The following is a 20,594-nucleotide window of genomic DNA, read 5'->3' as shown; positions in this document are numbered from 1 at the left end:
GCCCGGCCCCGAAAAGGCGGGCTGGGACCCGATTGGCTTCCCCGCCCCTCTCCACGGCGGGGGCGGGGACGAGCCCCACGGAGTCCACCCCGTGAAAGTTGGTCCCTCCAGACTCCTGCACGGAGCTCGTTATGATTGCCATAAACATATCAATAAAATGTGGGCATTTACCGTCAGCATATCCCAGGCGCACGCCGCTCCCCGTGCCTGACTGCCCCCGGGGTCGGCTGGGTGCCGGCCTCGTCCAGCCCCCGGCGCAGCTGACAGCACCCGCTGACCTCGGCTCCAACGGCCGTAAACGGGACCGCGCATGGCGAGGGGCGCGGCTCCGCTCAAGGATGTCTGGTAAGGCGAGTCCTGGGGCGCGCTGAACCGCTGTGCTGACCGTGAGAGGAGCAGGTCGGACCACGCCGCCGCCCCTGCCGTCACCTGCCGAGTCCTGGGGTGAGTACGGCTTCACGGGGGACTGATGCAGGTTATCCGTTATTTACCTGACTTGAAAACTGAAATTATCATTTTGATGTAGGCGGTGTGGCGTGCTGTATAATATGTATACCTCTATACGTACAGTCTGTCTTAAAAGTACCGCGCAAAGTGACGGTGGATCCATCAAGCCTGACCGATGAAGGGCCTGCTATAGTTTGAAAGTCACCGAACCAATTGACCTGGGGAATGGACGAGGATGTCAATTGCTTCGGTGATTCAAATTTAGCAGGCCCTTCCTCGGTCAGGCTTGATGGATCCACCGTCACTTTGCGCGGTACTTTTAAGACAGACTGTACATAAGCATACCTATATAGCCGACGTGTAGGTCATAAGTCATTTTTTCATAGGCTACGTCGCCGCTTCAAGCTGGTTGAATTGTGGAGCAGTGTAGGGACGTGTAACTGAAAGTATTTGTGATATGTCGGTTTACAACTAGGACGTTGCTGGTTAATTGTCATGCGTTAAAGGAATATTGCAATTGAACTGGCTTTTTAGACGTGACGTCAGAGTTCATGATGTTGAGGGTTAAAGAATTGTTCCTTAGGATCCTGCGTCGTGTGTGTCCGCAGTTCGCTCCGGTGGTCTGCTCGGTGCCCGCGGCGAGGCCGGGCGGGGGGGGGGGGCGGATCGACCCCGGCGGGCGGCCTTGGCGTCAGGTGAGCGCAGGGGCTCGGCCGTGACGTCAGCGGCGGCCGGCGCGCTGATTGGCTCCCGGCGGGGGTGTGAGCGGCCGCCGCGCTGACGCAAGGACCCGTATGTGGGAGTCACTGTCGGTGGGACAGGCCCTGCGTGCGCGCCTCCACCTCCGAGAGAACGTCTTCGCCTGGAGTCGCACAGACAGCGTGGACGCAGCCCGACATCTCTGAGGTCTTCGAGGATCGGAGGATCGACCGTCGCGCCCAGATCCGGCTCAAGACGCGGTGAGTAGCCAGATTGGGAAATATCGATCCGGAGCCCGAGACAGCCGCCAAGCCCGGCGCAGTTCGGGGAAGGGTTGGTGATTAAATACCCATCGCCTGGTGGTCCGATATATAGGGGATGCAGTCGGAGAGCTGGATTGAATTATATTTACAGGTACAGTGTCGACGCTTGGCTACATGTTCCGATGATAAGGAACAATTGTATTCATAGGATGGCATAAAAATCAGCGCCTCATAACCCGCCTGCATTATTGACTTTGATTTACCATCACCGAGAGGCTGTGGAAATGAGTCCACCGCTCACATCGGCCTGTTTGGCGGGTGGCGGGGCGGCAGACCCCTCCCACTGCCGACCCGACCACCCGACCACACCATTACCTCATTGTCCCGCCGAGGGGATCCCAGCCGAGCGCCGGGATCTACGCGCTTCCTGCGTCATTTCCGCGAGGAAGATGTCGTTCGCCGCTGCTTCGGAGTGTTTGGCGTCACGGCAGTCCCTCCTTCCTGCATGGCGTCACTACTAGCGGTTCTCCGAACCCTGCTCTCACTCCCGTATTTAAATTTACAGATAGTCTACGTAATTTTGATGTAGTACAGCAAAAGTACGCCATTGCATGAACTTTTGCACGGCCAAGCCTTTTCTTATAACGGGAACTGCTAGGGGAGGATTGATGCGACCCTTTGGCGAACTGGCCTTGAGTTAGCTCATAATGTTGCGGTCACAAGGACCTGAAATTTTAAAGGTACATATATAAAAGATGCCCCATATTCAACCTTTTAAAGTTATTTTAGACAACCCATGTTGGAGGTGTGCAAATTAGTTTCCTGGCCGAGCGAGGTTGAACACTGCTCACTGCTTATACTTCATATCCATTGTTTTCTACCATCTCGCTTATGTGTGTAATTGTCTCGATGTCGACTCACAAGCTGAGGCGACATGGCGCGCCACTGTCATGGCACCGGCAGCTGGCTCTAAATGCCGGCAGCTGGCTCTAAATGCCGTCACTGGCTGTAAGTGCCATTTGTGCTCGTCACTCGTCGCGCACACCTGAGCTGCGCCTGAACCACCACTTTAGCGCTAGTTGTCCCATCTGGCACGGCGCCAGGGGTGCTCCGACAGGTGCTCCGACCCAGGGTCGGCAGGTCACGACCCGTACCTAAAAACGGCCTCTGTCACGCGGTGTAAAAAAAGGACCCAGCCAACGCGACCGAAAGATGAGGACTGACGGCAACCGCCGCTTGCATTTTCCACATTGGAACTAATTCTTAGATGCATTGCTGGTGGGTATTCGATATCTTGGCATCTTTCTCTGGATACTGTAGGTATGTATAGCAAGATTACTAATACTGTATAGTGCAGGTGCTTTACATGAATGCATCTTTTTAACACAAGCTGCGTCTACTGAACAGCCTTCCAAAAAAGAACCCGGAAACGTAACGTTCTGCACACCACGGCTTGGTGATCCTGTTGGTCGTGTGCTCCTAGCCCCTAACCAGCCACTGCTGGCCAGTCAGGCCCCGGACTGGTAACGGACCTCCCCTCCTCCAGCTGTCGAAGGTGTCGGTGCAGCGGAAATGCGCTCCACCGGACACAGTCCCTCTTAACCCGCGCCCTGCTGGGGGGGGGGTGTTTGAACACCCCCCCCCCTTGTGGTTTTTCGCGAATATCTCAAAAACGGCGGCGCGGAGCGCCGCCGTTTTTGGTACACCTTATCATACATCAATTCTACACATGTTGTGAAAATTTCAGACCAAGGTCATTCAAGGTCAGGTCACTAGGTCACTTGAAGTGACCTCACCTCATAAAAAGTTTCAATGTCTGTCATAGCTACACTGAGTGACCGATCGCTTTGAAACTTTCAGCGATTGCTAAGAGCAATAGCATGTACAAAATGTATATCTCAGAATTTTAATATCGATGACCTAAGGTCAGGTCAATTCTGCGACCTCCCCATTATAAGTCAATGGGAGAAAATTGAAATGCGCCTCCTTTGGACGAAAGACATTATAAACACTTCCAAACACTAAATTACAAGTGGTTTAGACACACTGAACATGAAAATGGTGTCCGTGACCCCTGTTTATGCCCTGAGGTCATCTTAGGTCACGAATGGTATCTAACAGTTTTTCGCAAATAACTTTTGATAGAGGCATGCTAGAGCGATGAAAATGCCTTAGATGTGTTCAGCTCGACGATACGGATCGACTGATATGCAACATGACCATTTCCGGTCAGGTCATGACCTTGACCTGAGGTCAAATTTTCAAGTTGACCTTTCAAGGTCAAGTTATAGTTCAATCGATGCGTCTTGACGAGAGGAACACGATGCCGGTAAAAGTAAGCTCGTACAAGGCTTGGGTCAAAAGTTATTGCAGAAAAACTGTTTCCGAAAAATTCGGCTATTTTTGCAGTTTTTGCCCCCTGCAGGCAAAACCGTTGACGTTAGGTCAAATCTGAGAGAATTACTCAGAAAGGGCGTTAATAGGGCTATCGAATGCGCTTTTCCGCGGCGCTGTAGCTCTATTGGTTCCCGAGTTATGCGTTGGCTTCTTGGAAATTGTCGACATTCGACCTGGAAATCGGCGAAATTTTGCCTTCAATGACCTCTGGTGACCTGACCTTTGACCTGACCAAAAAATTGACCGAAGTGATTTCCTCATTATTTTTGACGCTCTTTCGAACGCCGCCTTCCGCGTATCGCTACGTGGCCCAGGAGCCGAGTTAGAAGGGGGGGGGGGTGTTCAAACACCCCCCCCCCAGCAGGGCGTGGAAATCCAGGACCCCCAGCCGGGCGCGGGTTAAGTCACTGGACTGTGTTACGCCGTACTGTCGCCGAACTGCGCGACTAGGACCGCCATGTTCTCGCTGCACTGCCGAGAACGGATAATGCCATCATAAGCTTTAGAAGCTTACCTTGGACAGTGGCTGCGGCGGTATGTGCTTGCCAGGGTAGCCGTTGAGGCGGAGCGGCATGAAAACCCCGTGGTCTGCCTTGGAACGGGACGGACGCCGTTGAGCAGAAAAGGGTCGTATCGGGAGGCTAGGCTGGCCGTGGCCAGCGTCGCTGGACAGGACCGAAGGGAAGTATTGGTCAAAGATGGGAATGAATTTGTCCTGAGGATGAAAGGACTGGTGCCATCGACAGGCTATTCAGAAAGAGTAGTTACGGATTAAGAATCGACACTTTAATATGTGGGACTCGGCTTATAAAATGCTTTTAGCTCGAAAACTTGTGTGTACTTCTGGCGGCTGCTCCAAACTCGCGTTTCTGGTATGCATCATAAACGACTTGTGGCACTGCCTGTTAAGTATCCGAGTCCCCGCAGTACAAACTCCTTTACCACGCGGCGTTTCAGAGCTGTCGGCAAAAAGCGGACGCTTCTCTCGGCGCCGGTAGGGGTAAGCCGGTGTTGTTGCCAGCCAGAGCTGCCAGATGGATGTGTGTCGAGGCGGTGACGTCGCTGTCGTCAGGGGCCGGGCGGGGAGCGGGCGCCCTGTGTGCGAACAGAGGAGCGCTCGCCGACCGGCCCGCCGCCGGCGGTGGTCGGTCGGTCCGGCGTCGGCCGGTTCTGTCCGGTCGGACCGTGACGACGGCCAACCCGACCGCGTGGGTCCGCCGCCCCTGTTCTCGGCAGTCGGGTGCCTCCAGGCTACACTGCTGTTTGGTGCAGTGGCGGATCCTGGGGGGGGTCCACGGGGTCATGACCCCCCCCAAAAGGTCTGAGAGGGTCATTTGACCCCCCCCAAAAGCCGAAGACCTAAATGCGCTATAGACGCCGTCTTGCATGCTCAAAATCACATGTCAAACACTTCTGAGCTAATACCTTTGTTTTTCTGGATCGTGTTGCGTGAAAAGGCGTATTGAAGGCCAGAATCTTACTCATTTTTGTCTCAACCGTGCGAGCACCAGGGGATGATCCAGGAAAACTCCAAGGGGATGGTCATGAATTTAATTCGTGGTGCCCCCCCAGCTAACAGGAAACGTTACTACAACGTTGTCACAACGTCGTGTTTCGGTAAGTTGCGAAATTACGTTTTGATTACGTTGTAGCAACGTTCTGAACGTTGTGAAGCCATGGTTTGGTCCGAAAGTCGTGGTAAAACGTCGTGACAACGTTTTATTGGTACGTTGCAGCAACCGCGCACTTGCAGCATTATATTTTGATAATGCATGGTGACATATATGGCCATATAATGCATTTCCTTTGACTTTCAATGCGCATATTCAGTTTTCATCGTTAAATTTGACATATTTTAACACTTGGACTGTTCACGTTGTCAGCTGGTGGTCGCCAACACGTTGTTAAAACGGTTTTTCACAACCTTGACATTATAGGTACTGAATACCTAATTAGCGGTGTTTTTACAAGTAAATTCTGATACCTTTCTCTCCCTATCTCTCTCTAATATATATATATATATATATATATATATATATATATATATATATATATATATACATATATATATAACATGTGTAAATTGCAAAGCGTCATTGGCATGTTTTGCAACATCACAGGCGGAGCTAGAGGCTTGCAACTATCCCTATGTAAACGCGGCTGTTATCCGCGGCTGCCAGCAAGCCACGCGGGCCGCCACTCAGGCGAACGGTGGCTCGCGCCCTGACCTCGCCTGAGGGGCCGTGACGTCAGTGTCACCGGCCGGCGTTCAGAGCCAGCCGGCCGAGCCGCAGTCTACGCGGCGCGAGCGAGCAGTGAGGGCCGGCGGCGGGCGCGGCTGAGATAGCTGGAAGATGAAAGATAGCGCCAGTTGTCTGCGTTTGATGCGATTGTTGTTTTGACTGGTAAGTCAAAGTACCATTTACGAGTAGCATTTGCAAGATTGTGCCTTGTAATATCGTGCGGTCTAGGCTATAGTTCATTGTAGCTCTAGCCTCTAAGGTGTTGACATGTTTCAGTTTGATCTAGCCTGTCGCACTGTTACGGAAAGTGGTGCAGGTATTTTTGTGATTTTTTCATGAATTGAATGTCTGATTTTCCCTCATGTCTTCCCGCAGACGTCCTGCAACTCGTCAGCGCGCCTTGCGGCAGGCCTACTGTCGGCAATGCGGTAGCGAAGTGGCTGTCCGGAAGCTGCGACCGGAACGGGGGGTGCGCAGACCGTCTAGTCAGGCACTGCCAGCTGCCTAGGGACATCGAGGCCGCAAATGAGCCGGTGCCTAACGGTCCGCCGAGTGATCCTCCCAGCGAGGGTTAGTAAAGAAGTGAACTTCCACCAGTTCTGGCGTGCTAGCGGCTAGCGTCAGAGCCGGTAGAACCCAATTCCGTCCCACGCCCCCATGGGGGCGCCCCTGGGCCCCATGCCCCATCACCGATGCCGCCGCCGTCGTTTTGTTTGTTTGTTGTAAATTGACCTGTATGATGTATTGAAATATACACTTCTTACATGCCTTTTTTACAAGTCTAGAGAACGGGAAGAGAGCGTCGGAAACGCATTCTGAGTATGTTGCGAACACGTTGAGAGGGCGTTGCGAAAATGTTTAGGACGTTTACTCAGGGTCGCAGGGACGGCAATGCGAAGTAGCGACAACGTGGTGCGCACGTGATAAAAACGTCGCAGAGACGTTGCCAAGGCGTTCTATACTCCTTGTAGTCACGTTGCGGAAACGTGGTGACAACGTTCCAGAAACACTGTTGGTACGTTACAGAAAACATTTCATAACGTTGGCGGGACGTTGTAAGAACAGTTTTGGGACGTCACGGCCACGTTACAGAAACGTTGTGATGACATTCAAATGCATGGTCGGATGACGTTGTCACGCCGTTGTCTGGAGTCTACAAAATTACGTTGTCACAACGATAAATCGGGACGTTGTGGTAACCATTTGACAACGTTTAAACGACGTTGTAACAACGGCAAATTGTTAGCTGGGCCTACCTATACGCAAAATTAAAAACTCAACGGATTTCGGCCACTTAATTTTGGTGATGTCCTATTTCCATTTTTTTATTTTGTTTGTTTTATTTTTAGTGCCCCTGGGCCCTGGCAGGTCAAAATCACGTCGGAGGCGAAAGAAATTCACGGGAATCCCAAAAATCACGTCAGGACATTCAGGGCACTCTGACCAGCCTGACAGCTAGGGCCCTTCTTACTTCCTGGGGCCTCCAGTGAATAACCGCTAGTGTCTGTGTCGGCCCCTCTGACTCCTCAGTAGGTAGGAGGCCCTCTGTAGAGGAGACCCTCTGTGGAAAGGAGACCGCCTGAATGCAGAAGGCCCTCTGAAGAGAGGAGACCCGCTGTAGAGAGAAGGCCCTCTGAAGAAAGGAGGCTCTCTGTAGAGAAGAGGCCCTCTGAAGAGAGGAAGCCCTTTGCAGAGATGAGGTCCTCTGGCTCTTTGAAGAGAGGAGGTCCTCTGTAAAGGAGGCCCTCTGAAAGGGAGAGACCCTCAGTAGAGAGGAAGCCCTCTGTAGAGAGGAAGCCTTCTGTAGTTAAGAGGCCCTGTGAAAAGAGGAGGCCCGCAGTAGAGATCGGTGGTCCTCTGTAGAGAGGAGACCCCCTCTGTGTTTTGACAAATGTTTTTGCAAATTTTTCGCGGCGCTTCGCGCCGCCGATTCATGTACATACGTACAGGTCAATATGAAATCGTGACTGTAATTACATAAACCAACCGTGTCAAATTGAATCAGAATTCATATGTGTACTGTGAAGAAACTCCGGCTTGTACTGCCATGCTAAAAGGGTGGTAAAATTTGTGTTTTGGAGCGGAGCTGTGTTTTGACACATTCTTTTGCAAATGTTCTCGGCGCTTCGCGCCGCCGATTTATACACCAATCAATAAGAGAGATCGTGACTGTAATAACACCAACCGTGTCAAATTGAATCGGAATTCATATGTGCACTGTGAAGGAACTCCGGCTTGTACTAGCATGCTAAAAGGGTTGTAATATTTGTGTTTTAGAGCTGTGTTTTGACAACTTTTTTCAAATTTTTGCGGCGCTTCGCGCCGCCGATTCATACACAGGTCAATAAGAGAGATCGTGACTGTATGCTACTAATGCATTGGGCATTAGACTAATGCATAAGTGAGGTAACTATATCTACTACTTCTGGGTTTTTAAGTCGGTCGATCCGCCCCCCCCCCCCCCCCCAGTAAAAAAATCCGTGGCGACGCTCCTCTATAGGTGGGTTTCACTAACTAAAACTACTGAGCCGAGTGACTTACGATAAAACTTCAACTCAGAAACGACGAAGATCAAATGTCATTGGATCTCGACATACTCGCTCCCTACCCCCCCCCCCCCCCGGTCGTCAGAATTCATTCATCAGACCTGGCATGTCGGCCGACTGGTGACCCCCCCCAAAACGTTCCCCTAGATCCGCCCTTGGTTTGGTGTGAAGAAAGGGGTGCTGCTGGCCGTTGATTGCTAAATGCACGGCTGTTTCCTAGGAAATTGGCTCGACAGCTGGCGTCCCAGAGGACAGTTTTCAGGGACAGTTTATGATCACACGGCAGTGACGGCGACGGGTGACGGGTGACGAAGCTGCTTGGAATTGCTACCGAGTGGCGCTACTCGTCTCAGGCACTGATATATTCGGCTTAGGATTTTACATGCTAATAATGTTTGCAATGCGGATTACATACCTTTGTTTTCCTGGAAGGTAAACCTGCCTTAGTACCTCGCATCACCGGACTGTGGACTGGTGGAGGTATACCCGCACCTGATACCGGACAAGGTTCTGGTCAGCGCTGTACCGACGGGATGTGTGACGTGCTATATACCTAGACTGCCATGGTGCCACGTTCTAGACTCTAATGAGATGTGTAGTGCCACGCTGCATGCAACGCAGCTGTGAAAGACGAGAAGTCCATGACCGTGCTATGGACAAACGGGTTTTGGGAAATCGGCGGCCGCAGTGTCGCTGGTGCCCAAATAGTACCTTATTTAAATTAATTACCTTATTTAAATTGTATGTGGAAATATGTCTAGAAATTGGTATGAAATGTAGACATGTGAAATCAATAGGTATGCAGGGACACACCTTTCCAATGCCAAACGGACCTGAGTGGCAGGAAACCATGATTTCTACGCCCTTGGCTAAAAGATGATTTGGGGTTATCTGAAATTCACCCATGCCACATTTTCTAACTCTTCAAAAACTAATACTTTTGTTATTATTTTGGTATGGTATACAATCACCAATGACTATATAGGTAGTTTAAGGATGTTTGCTGTAAACGACGACGGGTCGCAGAACCGGTTGAATCCGACGGTCGCCTCCGCGCGCGTCGTCCTCCCGGTGTGACCCTGGCCGGTGCTCCCTCCTGAATATGTATGACCGGTATCGAGCCGCTCATCGCGACACATCAACGCCCGTCCCCTGACCTCTGCGGCTGTCCACCGTCACCGGGCTCCAACTGTACACCGCACCTCCTATTGGTAATGCTTGTTTATGTTGGGAAAACATATTCTAATTTCACTGATCAGTCCTCCCCGCTCAATCAGAAGTCCATACCCTATTCGTCGGTCAGTCAGACGCCCCCCCCCCCCCCCTCCGTCGGTCAATCAGAGATATGCCCCTCCCCCTCTCCAACGGTCAGTCAAGAGCCATAGTGCATACCCCTGGGCCGTCTGGCGCCGCCCATCGTGGCGTGATATGGCGTCATGGCCTGTTAAAATACCGCGGGCTGTATTTGTCTATGTCACCGCCCGGACTGCTGTCGGTCGCCCCACCCGGGGGGGGGGAGGGTGGTGACGGGTCATGTGCCCCCGTTCTCCGAGTCCAGAGCAGCGCGTCAGAAGCTGGGAGGGTCCGGGGACTGGCAGCAGACACGGCCATGACAGGTCGCAGAGCGGCAGCGACCGGCGCACGGCGGGGCCGTGGCGAACAAAGTCCGTCCCCGGGTGGACTGATCGGAGCCGGCGCAAGCGGGAACCGTAACGATGGGACGTGGAAGTGAGGTGGTTTGGCCTGGACTTCGGACCGAGCGGCCTCGCACCCGCGTGAGATGCGTCGTATCGATGAGGTCTGGAAATGATGGCGTGAAGTGGCGTAAACAAGGCGGTACGGCGACGAAAATATCAATACGGCTGACCTTAATATGTGATTGTTCTCCATTTAGGGACATTCGGTAGGCTGAGTGTGTAAAACAGGCTCCTAGGGCCGTTTGTTAACCAGCGGTGTTTTTATTCCCCGGCTTCACCATTATTTCTGGTATTATCCGGTTTGAAGCTAACTTTTGCACAAATACCTAACCCTGTTTACGGCCGGCGACGGTTATTTTGCCATTGCGTTGTCGGTGGTGCACCGATGCAGCGCGTATTGCACAGTGCTGTGCGGGGGAGGGCAGATAAAAGAAGAGGCAAGGAAACTGCTGACTCAGCCTGCTGTTGGAGACTCGGTCCGTTCTATGACGCCATATCCTGGTTCCCAAAGCTGCCGCTCAATTCCTCCTCATAGCACCGTGCCCCCCATCATAGTCGGCATCTCACCAGCGGTAAATAACGGCGGTTCCTCGAACGTCGAATTACGGCGGTTCCTCGAATCACCATCCACACAGCACACATTCATTGCCTTAGTCTAACCCACCGACCCCGACCCTGACGGCCGCCCTGCCGGAGCGGCTGCGGAGCGCCGGGGTTCGGTGGGCCAGGTCGATAGAGGGGGGCCGGGGCCGCCGCTGTTGCCCGGCTGGCAGCCGGAGACGAGGAGCGGCGCGGCGGCGGCGGCAGTGGCGCGCCGGGTGGCGGCGGAGCAGCACGGTGTGGGTGATGGTGGCGGACGATCGACCGACGGACTGAGGGGCGGGCCGAGTGACCCATAGGTATCCCTACCTGCTGCGATAGTGGGCTTTTGTTGTGTATCCAGTGTCTCCAATCGACATCCCTCTGTGTGCTTTATGAAAGTATTCTTTTTAAGAGTTGCCCGTTTACTTACCTATTGATTATTGATTTTCTTTATCCGTTTTATTGTTCGCACTGTGAGGTAGTTTTCATCGTTCCTTTGTCGCCTGTCTTTGGAACACCGCGTATTCTGCTAAAACAAAGTAATGCGTGTCCACGGGGTCGGCGTTCAATCATGTGTCGTCCCTTTCAGGTAGCAGCCCGGTCGACAGTCTTTGGTGGGCTGTAGCGTCAGCAGCAGCAGCAGCAGCAGTACCTACCTTCACAGCAGCCATGGCTCAGCAGGGCACCCCGCGCACGGGCGTGCCGCACGCCCACAACAGCATGGTGGAGCGACTGCTGGTGGCCGGCACGTCGGCCTGCATCGCAGACGCCATGACGTTCCCGCTGGACACGGCCAAAGTCAGACTGCAGGTCAGTGAGACTGGGGACACAGACTGCAGGTCAGTGCTGCCATACAAAGGCAAAAACTACAGCCTGACCTGCACTACGTGAGGTCAGGCTCTGACCTCACATAGTAGTGTTTGCCTTTGCACGGCAGAGTGGCTTCCCGGTGAAGGTCAGGCCTGTTCAGCAGAACCACGGACATTTGACACTGTGCGAGATCAGACGATTTGTTACACTGAAGAGAAGGGCGCGATCTGTTTTTGTTTTGCCTGTAACACGCCAGGGCTATGGTGACATGTCCGTTGCATTTCACATAATTCTTCCTCTGCTGCTCGACGGGCTAATTTTGTGCATCACTGATGCTGTTTTCGCAGAACAGCACGATGCTTACCGTCAGGGTCCCGCCACGGCATACGCTGCGCGATGCTAAATTTTCACATTCAATATGCATTCACATGCAGGAGAAATTTGGGATGACCGTTCACGCAGCAGATAGATTCGGCAACTGGCACCATCGGCGCCAATGCTCTTACGCAGATGAGCCTGGCACATTGAAGCTGCGCTCTGCGTTAGTCTGATGAGCCTACGCTCGGGCAGCGCTACGCGGCCCACCCAGTCAGAATGTCGCCCATCGACATCTTCGTATGGCTAGAACTTGCATCACTACCCTGCGTTAATTTACATATCATTGGCCGGCTCGGCGTCCGACCCAATGGCTACGGGTTGAGCTCTCTGCCGACAAAGTCGCGGTAGCAAGCGGTCTAACTAAACAGAGGGAGACTATTTTGTCACAGTGACCGGACAATATTTATCTGAACTGGTGGCGCCAGAACAGGAAACGTCCGCCCGGTCCGCTCCGAGTAGACAGCACTAAAACAGCCGGGGTGGTGCGTGTGACCTCGCGGTGCCCTGGCGGCGACCTTGGTGTGACCGCGCCCGGCCGGGGTCTGGTGGAGAGACCAGCGGGCCCGCACCCGCTCATAATCCGTGTTTGCGCACCGCTCCGGGGCACACGCCACCAGAGAGCGGCGGAGGCAGCGACGTTCTGCGCCGGTCCGCGACCCCATTCCGGGCGGACTGGTGCCCGCAGACGGATGTTAGGAACATAAACCATGGTCTGCGGCGAGGCTGTGAGGTCTATGAGGCTATGCTATGAGGGCCAGACTTCAAATACGGTCGTAAAGTGCAGAGGTGCGGCACAGGCACTGCGCAACACGCTATCCGCATCCCACCAGTCGCGATCAATACGATTGGTCGTTTCTGCCTGGACACCCTGTGGCCGTGATGCCATTGTTGAACTTATAAAGGCCGATGAGTTCGTAGTTGAAGTGCGTATAACTTTTGTGTAGTTGGGTACGACTTCTCAAGCACACAACTTCCAAAACGGAATGTGCAGGAATCTGTTGTCCTCGTCGTGCTTTGGCCGATTGACTTCTTCGCTGTTGATTTCACTCTAACATGATTCAGCTAATTTGGCCTCGTTGTCCATCTTTGTCTCGTGAAACCATTGCACAGTGCATTAGCAAAATATCACATCAAGTAAATGCGTAATGATGTATTTGCGGATATGCGTATTGGATTTCTATTAGCTGATTATAATAATTGAACGGGTATTTCATAAGCAAATGTCCGTGTCTTTCAGCGTTTTATATTAGTCTTTTATCCGTCTCGCGGATGAATAGCTCGTTCGTGACCCTCGTCCCAATTGTCACATTCCAGGTGCAAGGCGAAACGTCCGGCTTCCTGCTGCGGGTCAGCCTGTTCTACGAGGAGGCCGTGATATCGAGCGCCGCGCCGCCCAAATACCAGGGCATGCTGGGGACCATCAAAACGATCGCCACCGAGGAGGGACCCAGGTGAGTCGGCGAGGTTCTCTGTGGGTTTGTGTTTGTGACTGCTGAGTCACGGTGTTCCGGGTATTCGTATTACGTATGTGTTCGTGTTAGCTCCACTGACGACCTGTGCTGTTTGCCGCAGGGGGCTGTACAAGGGTCTGGCGCCAGGACTGCAGCGACAAATGTGCTTCTCTGCTATCAAACTCGGCATGTACGACACATTCAAGGAGTTCTACCACTCCTTCATCGGAAGTAAGTGTGTTTGCCTCACGAAATAAAAATGTAGTAACGTGCTGTGTAGATACGCATATCGGACGCTAATGGTGTTCGATTTCATCTCTATTGTACACTGGGATTCTGGCTTGGAAGTTCACCGTTCTGTTTCACGTATTCTGTTTTCGTGCTCATCTCAGACAGAATGAGCACCCGTCTCTCTGCCACAGCCGCCTCCCGCCGTCCTCTCCGCCTCCACCCTGTTCTCTGCCGCTGCGTAGGCGCCGTCCCTTTGTGCCAGCACCCGACGCCCCGCGGGCTGCTCCAGTGACGTATGACGCCGTTTGGCAGGTCCCAGCCAGAACTACGTCAACATCCCCACGCGCGTGATGGCCGGCATGACCACCGGAGCGCTGGCAGTCATGGTGGCGCAACCCACCGACGTCGTCAAGGTATGTGGGGGCGTACCGGCGGACCTGGGGCCGGGTCATGGCACGTGTCGAACGAAACGAACTGAGCTTGCTGTGTCGTACAAGGATCACGTCTGCCGCTGGATAAAAAAATCGTAGATAACCAATATTGAAGTAGGTATGCGTGATTACATCCTAATTCCTTGAAATTGCGAGGTTTTCTGTGAGGCTTCCAATGGCGGTTGAGTCGTAACCGTCGACCCCATGTGAGGATAATTATCTTTTCAGGTCAGGATGCAAGCCCAGAGCCAGTCCAAGGGCCCTCCGCGATACAAGAGCTCGTTGCAAGCCTACCGAACAATCTTCAAAACAGAGGGAACTAAAGGCCTCTGGAAAGGTCAGTTGATGAGAAGGGTGGTGATAACTACAAAGGACGCGACCCCAGACACGATTCGCCGACATACGTCAACGGGCCTGACATGACGGGAAACAGGTCACAGATCAAATGTCACCTCTGTAAGGGTCAGGAAGTTTTCAGGGTGTGTGAAATTGTTTATCCCAAAGGTACTGAAAGTTTTGTTACGACCAGCCCCTTTTTCACGAGTTATTCAGAAAAATCTGGAGGGGTCCATCTGACCATCTTCCACTAATGAGTGCATGGGTTAACACATCAGCACAAGCTGAAGCACCAACCGACTTCTAGTAACGGGTTACCACGCTAGTCGAGGGACGTTTGGCAGGCTTTGTCAGCTAATCCGTGACAGGTCGCTCGGCTGGGAGTGAGGGCCCTGGCCCGGTGCCTGTTCATTTGGCAGCTTACCGACCGTGCCCGTTCACCTGGCAACGCACTCGGTGACGCGGGGGGGGGGGGGGGGTCTGGACGCGGTCTGGCACGGTCGCGGGGTCATACGCGCACCTTAGTCAAGGTCAAGGGTGGCGGAATCGCTGACACTGCTCTGTCTGGGGACTCTCGATGGCTGATTTTGCCCACCTTGGCGACCAATTTATGGGTGAGGACATGTGAGAGGGATACGTACTACCGGTGCGAAGCTCTGTACGGCTCAAGTGTATCAATTTAGTCGAGCAACTACGCAGCAGTCGGTAAACAACTACGCAGTGCATCAACGGGGTCGTCCGGCTGCCAGAGAATGGTTGGAATATTTGGCTCGCGACAGCAGTTCATAAGGCTCTACGACTACATTTCCAAATAGATGGCCATGCTATAAATCTTGCATATAAGTGACAGAGTCCCGCCACCGCCAGAGTCCCGTCTTCTCTCTCCAATGACGCCCGCCTTTTGTTCGCAGGGTTCACGCCGAACGTGATGCGTAACGCGATCGTGAACGTGGCGGAGACGGTGTGTTACGACGTGACCAAGGACACGCTGCTGTACTACCACCTGCTGCAGAACGGCATCCCGCTGCACTTCAGCGCCGCCGCCGTGGCAGGTCAGACTCTAACCCTCTCTAACCTACTCTGAGATCGCCTCCGTATGTGACTGGCCGCTCCTAACAGTTGGCTATAGGTAGATTCACTGGTTCAAATATTTTGGGGGTTCAAGTTTTCAGGCGAAAGTGAGCACAAGTGAGCATTTGGAGGCTCCTATAACGCCGCTGTTTCTCTGCTGATCCTAATCGCAAGTGCGCACCGGCATTGCGAGGCTCTCTGTTTTCTGTTGAGTCACCGTGGCTGGCTCTCGGTCTTGTTGGCATCCTTTCCTCACAGATTCTGCGTGTCACGGTGATATGTTGAGTCGCCGTTTCCAGAACTGTTTCTGACTAGTGGTTTCTCACTCTCACAGGTCTGTGCGCCACGGTGGTGGCCTCGCCGGTGGACGTGATAAAGACGCGCTACATGAACGCCCAGCCGGGCGAGTACAGGGGCGCCGTGGACGCCGCCGTACGCATGTTCATGCAGGAGGGACCCGGAGCCTTCTATAAAGGGTCAGTACAGCTGATTACTAGTCTGGTAAATGTTCTATTTTTAATTGTTCAATTTTCCTTTTATTTTTCGATAGGAAAAAAATTGTATGTATACGCAGCAGGCAAATGTTTTGAACCTTGCTAATTTATTCTAGGGTCGAAATTCAATGTCAATGCCGTTCCCCTAGCAAGCTACTGATGTGCTGAATAGTATCGGGGCGATCAGCACACTCCGTGTGTTAGTATTTCCACGAGCTGCTGTCTCTCCCGGTGCGATGCCGCTGACCGGACCTCCGCCCCCGCCGCCAGGTTCCTGCCGTCGTTCTGCCGCCTGGTCAGCTGGAACATCTGCATGTGGCTCACCTACGAGCAGATCAAGGAGCTGGCGCGCCGACACCACGAACAGTAGGTCGCAGAGTCGCCTGCCTGCTATTCCTGTGCAATCGACAGGTATGCTATCCGCGCCCGGTATCAGGAGCAGTAGGTTGCAGAGCCGCCGGTCGACAGACGTGCGATCCGTGCGCTGCCATCACGAACAGTAGGTCGCAGTTCCGTCACTCGACAAGGATGGGAACTGCGCCCGGCATCGGGAGTAGCCGCGGGAGTTTCAGAGCCGCCGGTCGGCTCTACTCTCGATAGTCATGCGATCCGAGCCTGCCGCCACGAACAGTAGGTCGCAGAGCCGCCTGCGCTTGACAGGGGCGCTCCTAGCGTCAGTCCGCCGCGGTCGCGTCACCTGCCGGCTAGGGCGGATCTTGGCGACTGTCCCTGCTCACTGGCGGAGCTGAGGGCGCCACTGCGGCTGGACTGACTCAGTAGGGAAGTAGTGCGAGGCAATAAGGCTGTCCCAGCTCTGTGACGGAGTTGTGAGAGGCACTGTGACCGGACCGGTTCTGTAGGGAATGCTGTGCCGCCCGGACGGAACTGAGGGAGCCACTGCGGTCGCCACACGACTCACTGGTGGAGCACTGTGACCGAAACCGGTCTGTGAGGGATCTGTTTGAGCCACCGTGGCCGCTACGGCTCACTGGAGACTCGGCGCCCGCCCCAGCTCGTCGATTCAGTGATCGGAGCTGTGGATCATGTGATGTTGAGATACTATCTACAGTGCGCGGTTTTACGTGTGCTCTAAGTATAGCCCGTCTTCTGTGGTGCTGGATTAGCTGCCAGGGCGCAGATTGAGCGCGAAATGCTATTATAGATCTGACATGACGATTGACGATATCAGGAACTGCGTGTTATCTGTCCAGCTCGACATTGGACGAGAAATGTGTCGTATTTTAGGTAGGTAGAAGAGTATCGTGATACCTATGAAATGTCAACGCACACCGCTCATAGCGCAGTGATAAGTTTTAGAGTTGATTTTCTCTACACCATTATTTTCCACACCTTATGTCTATCATCTGCTCATGATAAGCACCAGACCACGAACACTAGGCAACATGAGCGTTCACTGGATGAGTTCGATAATTGTTTCAGTGCAATATGTGTGGTTTCCTAGCACCATATGTGGACTGTGATGGCTCCTGTGGTTCTTACTTCTTACCAGCCACGCGGCGCTTCCGATTCGTATCGTACCAGTATCACCCTAGCCAGTTCCTTCCAGAGCGAGGGAACTACGCTCCCCGCTGAATATCGGTGTATCCATCCATATGTATATGACTATGCATTTAGCTGCATTTCATTCTGTTTTTGAAAACCCAAATATATTTTCGTAGACGAGTGACAATTTTGTTTGTGAAGAGCCATACAGTTGTCGGTGTGCGTTTGACAGATGATTTTCACAATCCACGAGGCAGAGTTGCCGATATAGCCCTAGATCATAGCGGCTAGGACTTAGGTGCCAATTTTGTAATTTTTCTTACGGAGGATTAATCTGACTTCTCGTAAACAGACCATGATGACATCATGGACATATTGGGACTACGCTCGCAATTTATGCCGAAAATGAAGTTCTTCTCCTATATAGTTGGCCCGTTTGGACGCTTCCTCGCCTTCGTGGATGCGATGTGGTTGCCGATCTGCAATGACACACGTGAGAACACTAGGTGCGCCGAAAGGAGGCCGAATTGTTGGATTGCAGATTCTGACGTGATTTTGTTCCCTTCTACCTAAAACTGTTCCACTGCCTGCCGGCTGGTAACCGTTTGACCTTTACTTTGATGAAGGCGGCTCAGGCTGATGAAGGCGTTGGCATCAATCTCAATACACAGCGGAAATCAGTGATATATTTTGCACTATAAAGTCGCACGTCGCTGGTAACGAATCGAATCGGCTTCAATTTATCAGGTCCCCGCACAGTGCGTGTGGCACAGCTTGCACATGTCCATGTGAATAGATTATGAAGTACTTGTTTACCGGGTCCGTTTTAATTCAATTCAATTTGTATCGTGGCGTGGCGGGCTGCATTCAACTATAATACGATGCTTTACGATACAGTAAAATGTTTGCTTTCATCCGATCAGTCGTCGTGTCAGATCAGATCAGATCAGTTTCAGTCGTGTTAGAGCCCAGTAAAGAAGGTTGTATTTTTGTTGCTCAAAACATGGGAGTGAAAACGGTAGCATCCACATGTATTTATAATAGAAAATCGATTGTACACCTAGATGATTCATTTCACACCATTGAAAAACACTGAGTAAGAAGCATTGAACGGCCCGCGTCCAGCACCCTCGGCTACAAAATGGCACAGGAGCAGCGGCCGGGGCAGTGCGAGTCCGTCCCCACCGCGCCCGGCTTCAGCGAGGCAAACTTTTGCATCTCCTCTTCGTTGGCCGACAGTTCTGAAAGATCTGGGAATACAGAGCACAGTGTCAGTGTACGAGGTCTCGGCACAAAAGCTATGGCGCTATGGATGACGATGTTATTTTTGCCTGCCTGCAATACAAACTGAATTAAAATCACTATCTTGACGCAAGCTAACGACACCGGAGGTTGTTGGCTCGCGGACTCAATGTCTGGTGTTGGCTCCTCTCCGTACGACCAATAAGATGGGTGACGCTACCATTCACGAAGTGCCATTTACAGCTAACCTCGATGGTTGCGCCACGCACGATAAAGAAACACACCCTGGGTGAGCTGCTCGCCATATTTCTGCCCTCGAGCCTCCCCTCAGGCTCTAAGTCGATGATGAGCGGCCGCTCGTGTTTCCCAGAGATTACAATGAAGAGCACTTTCGCCAAGCCCCGGGGGTCTCCGGTAGTGAAAAATACACCACTCTCCCAGTCCGAGTGAAGCGCTCGATAGTCAGCCGCTGCTCATACCGGTACTGGCGGGCAGTGTATGATATTCTGAGCACCGAGGACGAGAGACGCGGCTAACCGTATTCAGCGGAGTCGAGACGCTGTGAAACTATCCGGTGGAGAGACGAAACGCGTCCGAGGGGTGTGGGAGAGAGAGAGAGAGAGAGAGAGAGAGAGAGAGAGAGAGAGAGAGAGAGAGAGGGGGGGGGGGCAGACAGACAGACAGACAGCCCACCGGTCCGACACAGACGGACAGACAGACAGACAGACAGACATCCCTCCGCGCCGGTCCGACCCACCGATGCCCGGGTCGGCGCCCACGCTGGCCAGGCTGTCCTGCAGCACGTGGATGGGGTCCGTCTCGTGGCCCAGCGACCGGTACCACAGCCGCAGTACGCGGTAGCCGTGGCTCTTGTAGCTCTCCGGTCCTGGGCGGCACAGACGGGGTGTCGTCAGACGCATCAACAAATCGGCAGACGGCAGGCGGGCCCACCTGCACTGGCGTAACATACATCGCATATCGTTCGACACCACATAAATTGTGACCGGCTCATTCAGGTCTTAGCATTGCCAACTTGTCTAAAAAAAAGGCAGAATCATCATGGCAACGACAAAAGACGTCGGATTAACCCTATTCCTGGCGGGGGGGCCTCAGGAGCCCCCCCCCCCCCTAAGGTTTTTTGGTTATTTCTCCCAAACGCGTTGAGCTAGGAAGCTCAAATTTTCTGACTTTTCCTAAAAGGCTTCTACGCAACATGTCTGAAAATTTTGAGTTGATCTGACCTCAGGTCAGGTCACCAGAGGCGGTTTGGTGACCCTACCTCAGAAAAGTTTGCAATCACGCCAGAGCTAGAGTTTTTGACCGATCAATTTCTTCTCTTCAGGCTTTAGTTAGGGTACCAGTATGTGCAATTTGTATATCTCGGAATTTTGATATCGGTGACCTAAGGTCAGGTCAGTTTCACGACCTCCCCATTATAAGTCAATGGGGGAAAAATCAACTCCCTGTTTTTACCACTAAAACGGGTCGGAATGGCCCCATATACCATACATGACTTCATATACGATCAACCTTCACTACCTTGAGGTCTGTTTTGCTGTTGGGCAGCTGTGAGGTCATGTGACGTCATCAAAGGTCACCAAAGGTTTTTGGCCAATAACTCCGTACAGGAACAAGATACAGACGCGTGGATGGTCTCATTGTGTTCAGCTCGTCAAGACGCATCGAATGATATACATGATGACCTCGAGGTCACGTGACCTGAGGTCAACCTTTGACCTTGACCTTTCGAGGTCAACATATATATAATTCGAT

The 20,594-nt window shown here is 52.7% G+C and overlaps 2 protein-coding genes across 4 annotated transcripts in view; one reads left to right on the top strand and one right to left on the bottom strand.

Moving 5' to 3' along the window:
- Nucleotides 1–215: 215 nt before the first annotated feature.
- Nucleotides 216–17,766, top strand: LOC122381615 (mitochondrial uncoupling protein 2-like). Of its 2 annotated transcripts, XM_043366009.1 has the most exons (10): nt 216–444; nt 1,056–1,406; nt 11,464–11,684; nt 13,377–13,513; nt 13,635–13,744; nt 14,057–14,157; nt 14,404–14,512; nt 15,423–15,563; nt 15,917–16,058; nt 16,347–17,766. In XM_043366009.1, exons 3-10 carry the CDS (start codon nt 11,544–11,546, stop codon nt 16,444–16,446), a joined length of 981 nt encoding a protein of 326 aa, XP_043221944.1. In that variant the 5' UTR covers nt 216–444; nt 1,056–1,406; nt 11,464–11,543; the 3' UTR covers nt 16,447–17,766. The 2 variants fall into 2 exon arrangements, with proteins under 2 accessions (XP_043221944.1, XP_043221945.1); XM_043366010.1 differs by lacking the exons at nt 216–444; nt 1,056–1,406 and adding an exon at nt 11,074–11,191.
- An 827-nt stretch (nt 17,767–18,593) lies between these two features.
- The window catches only part of LOC122381614 (ankyrin repeat and death domain-containing protein 1A-like), a 44,967-nt gene continuing 42,966 nt past the window's right edge, over nt 18,594–20,594 (bottom strand). For both annotated transcript variants that reach the window (XM_043366007.1, XM_043366008.1), the window contains exons 12-13: nt 19,579–19,707; nt 18,594–18,829 (exon numbers count right to left, since the gene is read on the bottom strand). In XM_043366007.1, the coding sequence (XP_043221942.1) occupies nt 18,714–18,829; nt 19,579–19,707 (245 nt within the window). In that variant the 3' untranslated portion in view covers nt 18,594–18,713. The remainder of the gene's footprint in view (nt 18,830–19,578; nt 19,708–20,594) is intronic.

This window comes from Amphibalanus amphitrite, unplaced genomic scaffold, assembly GCF_019059575.1.
Source record: "Amphibalanus amphitrite isolate SeventyFive unplaced genomic scaffold, NRLGWU_Aamphi_draft 000123F_arrow, whole genome shotgun sequence".
NCBI lineage: Eukaryota > Metazoa > Arthropoda > Thecostraca > Balanomorpha > Balanidae > Amphibalanus > Amphibalanus amphitrite.
This window is presented reverse-complemented; position numbering and strand designations above follow the sequence as displayed.

Bases quoted from the DNA above. Each gene is read 5' to 3' on its own strand.
- LOC122381615 (XM_043366009.1), top strand. From the start codon at position 11,544: ATGGCTCAGCAGGGCACCCCGCGCACGGGCGTGCCGCACGCCCACAAC. The intron at 13,514-13,634 runs GTGAGTCGGCGA...TGTTTGCCGCAG, and splicing joins GCCACCGAGGAGGGACCCAG to GGGGCTGTACAAGGGTCTGG. The intron at 15,564-15,916 runs GTCAGACTCTAA...TCACTCTCACAG, and splicing joins CAGCGCCGCCGCCGTGGCAG to GTCTGTGCGCCACGGTGGTG.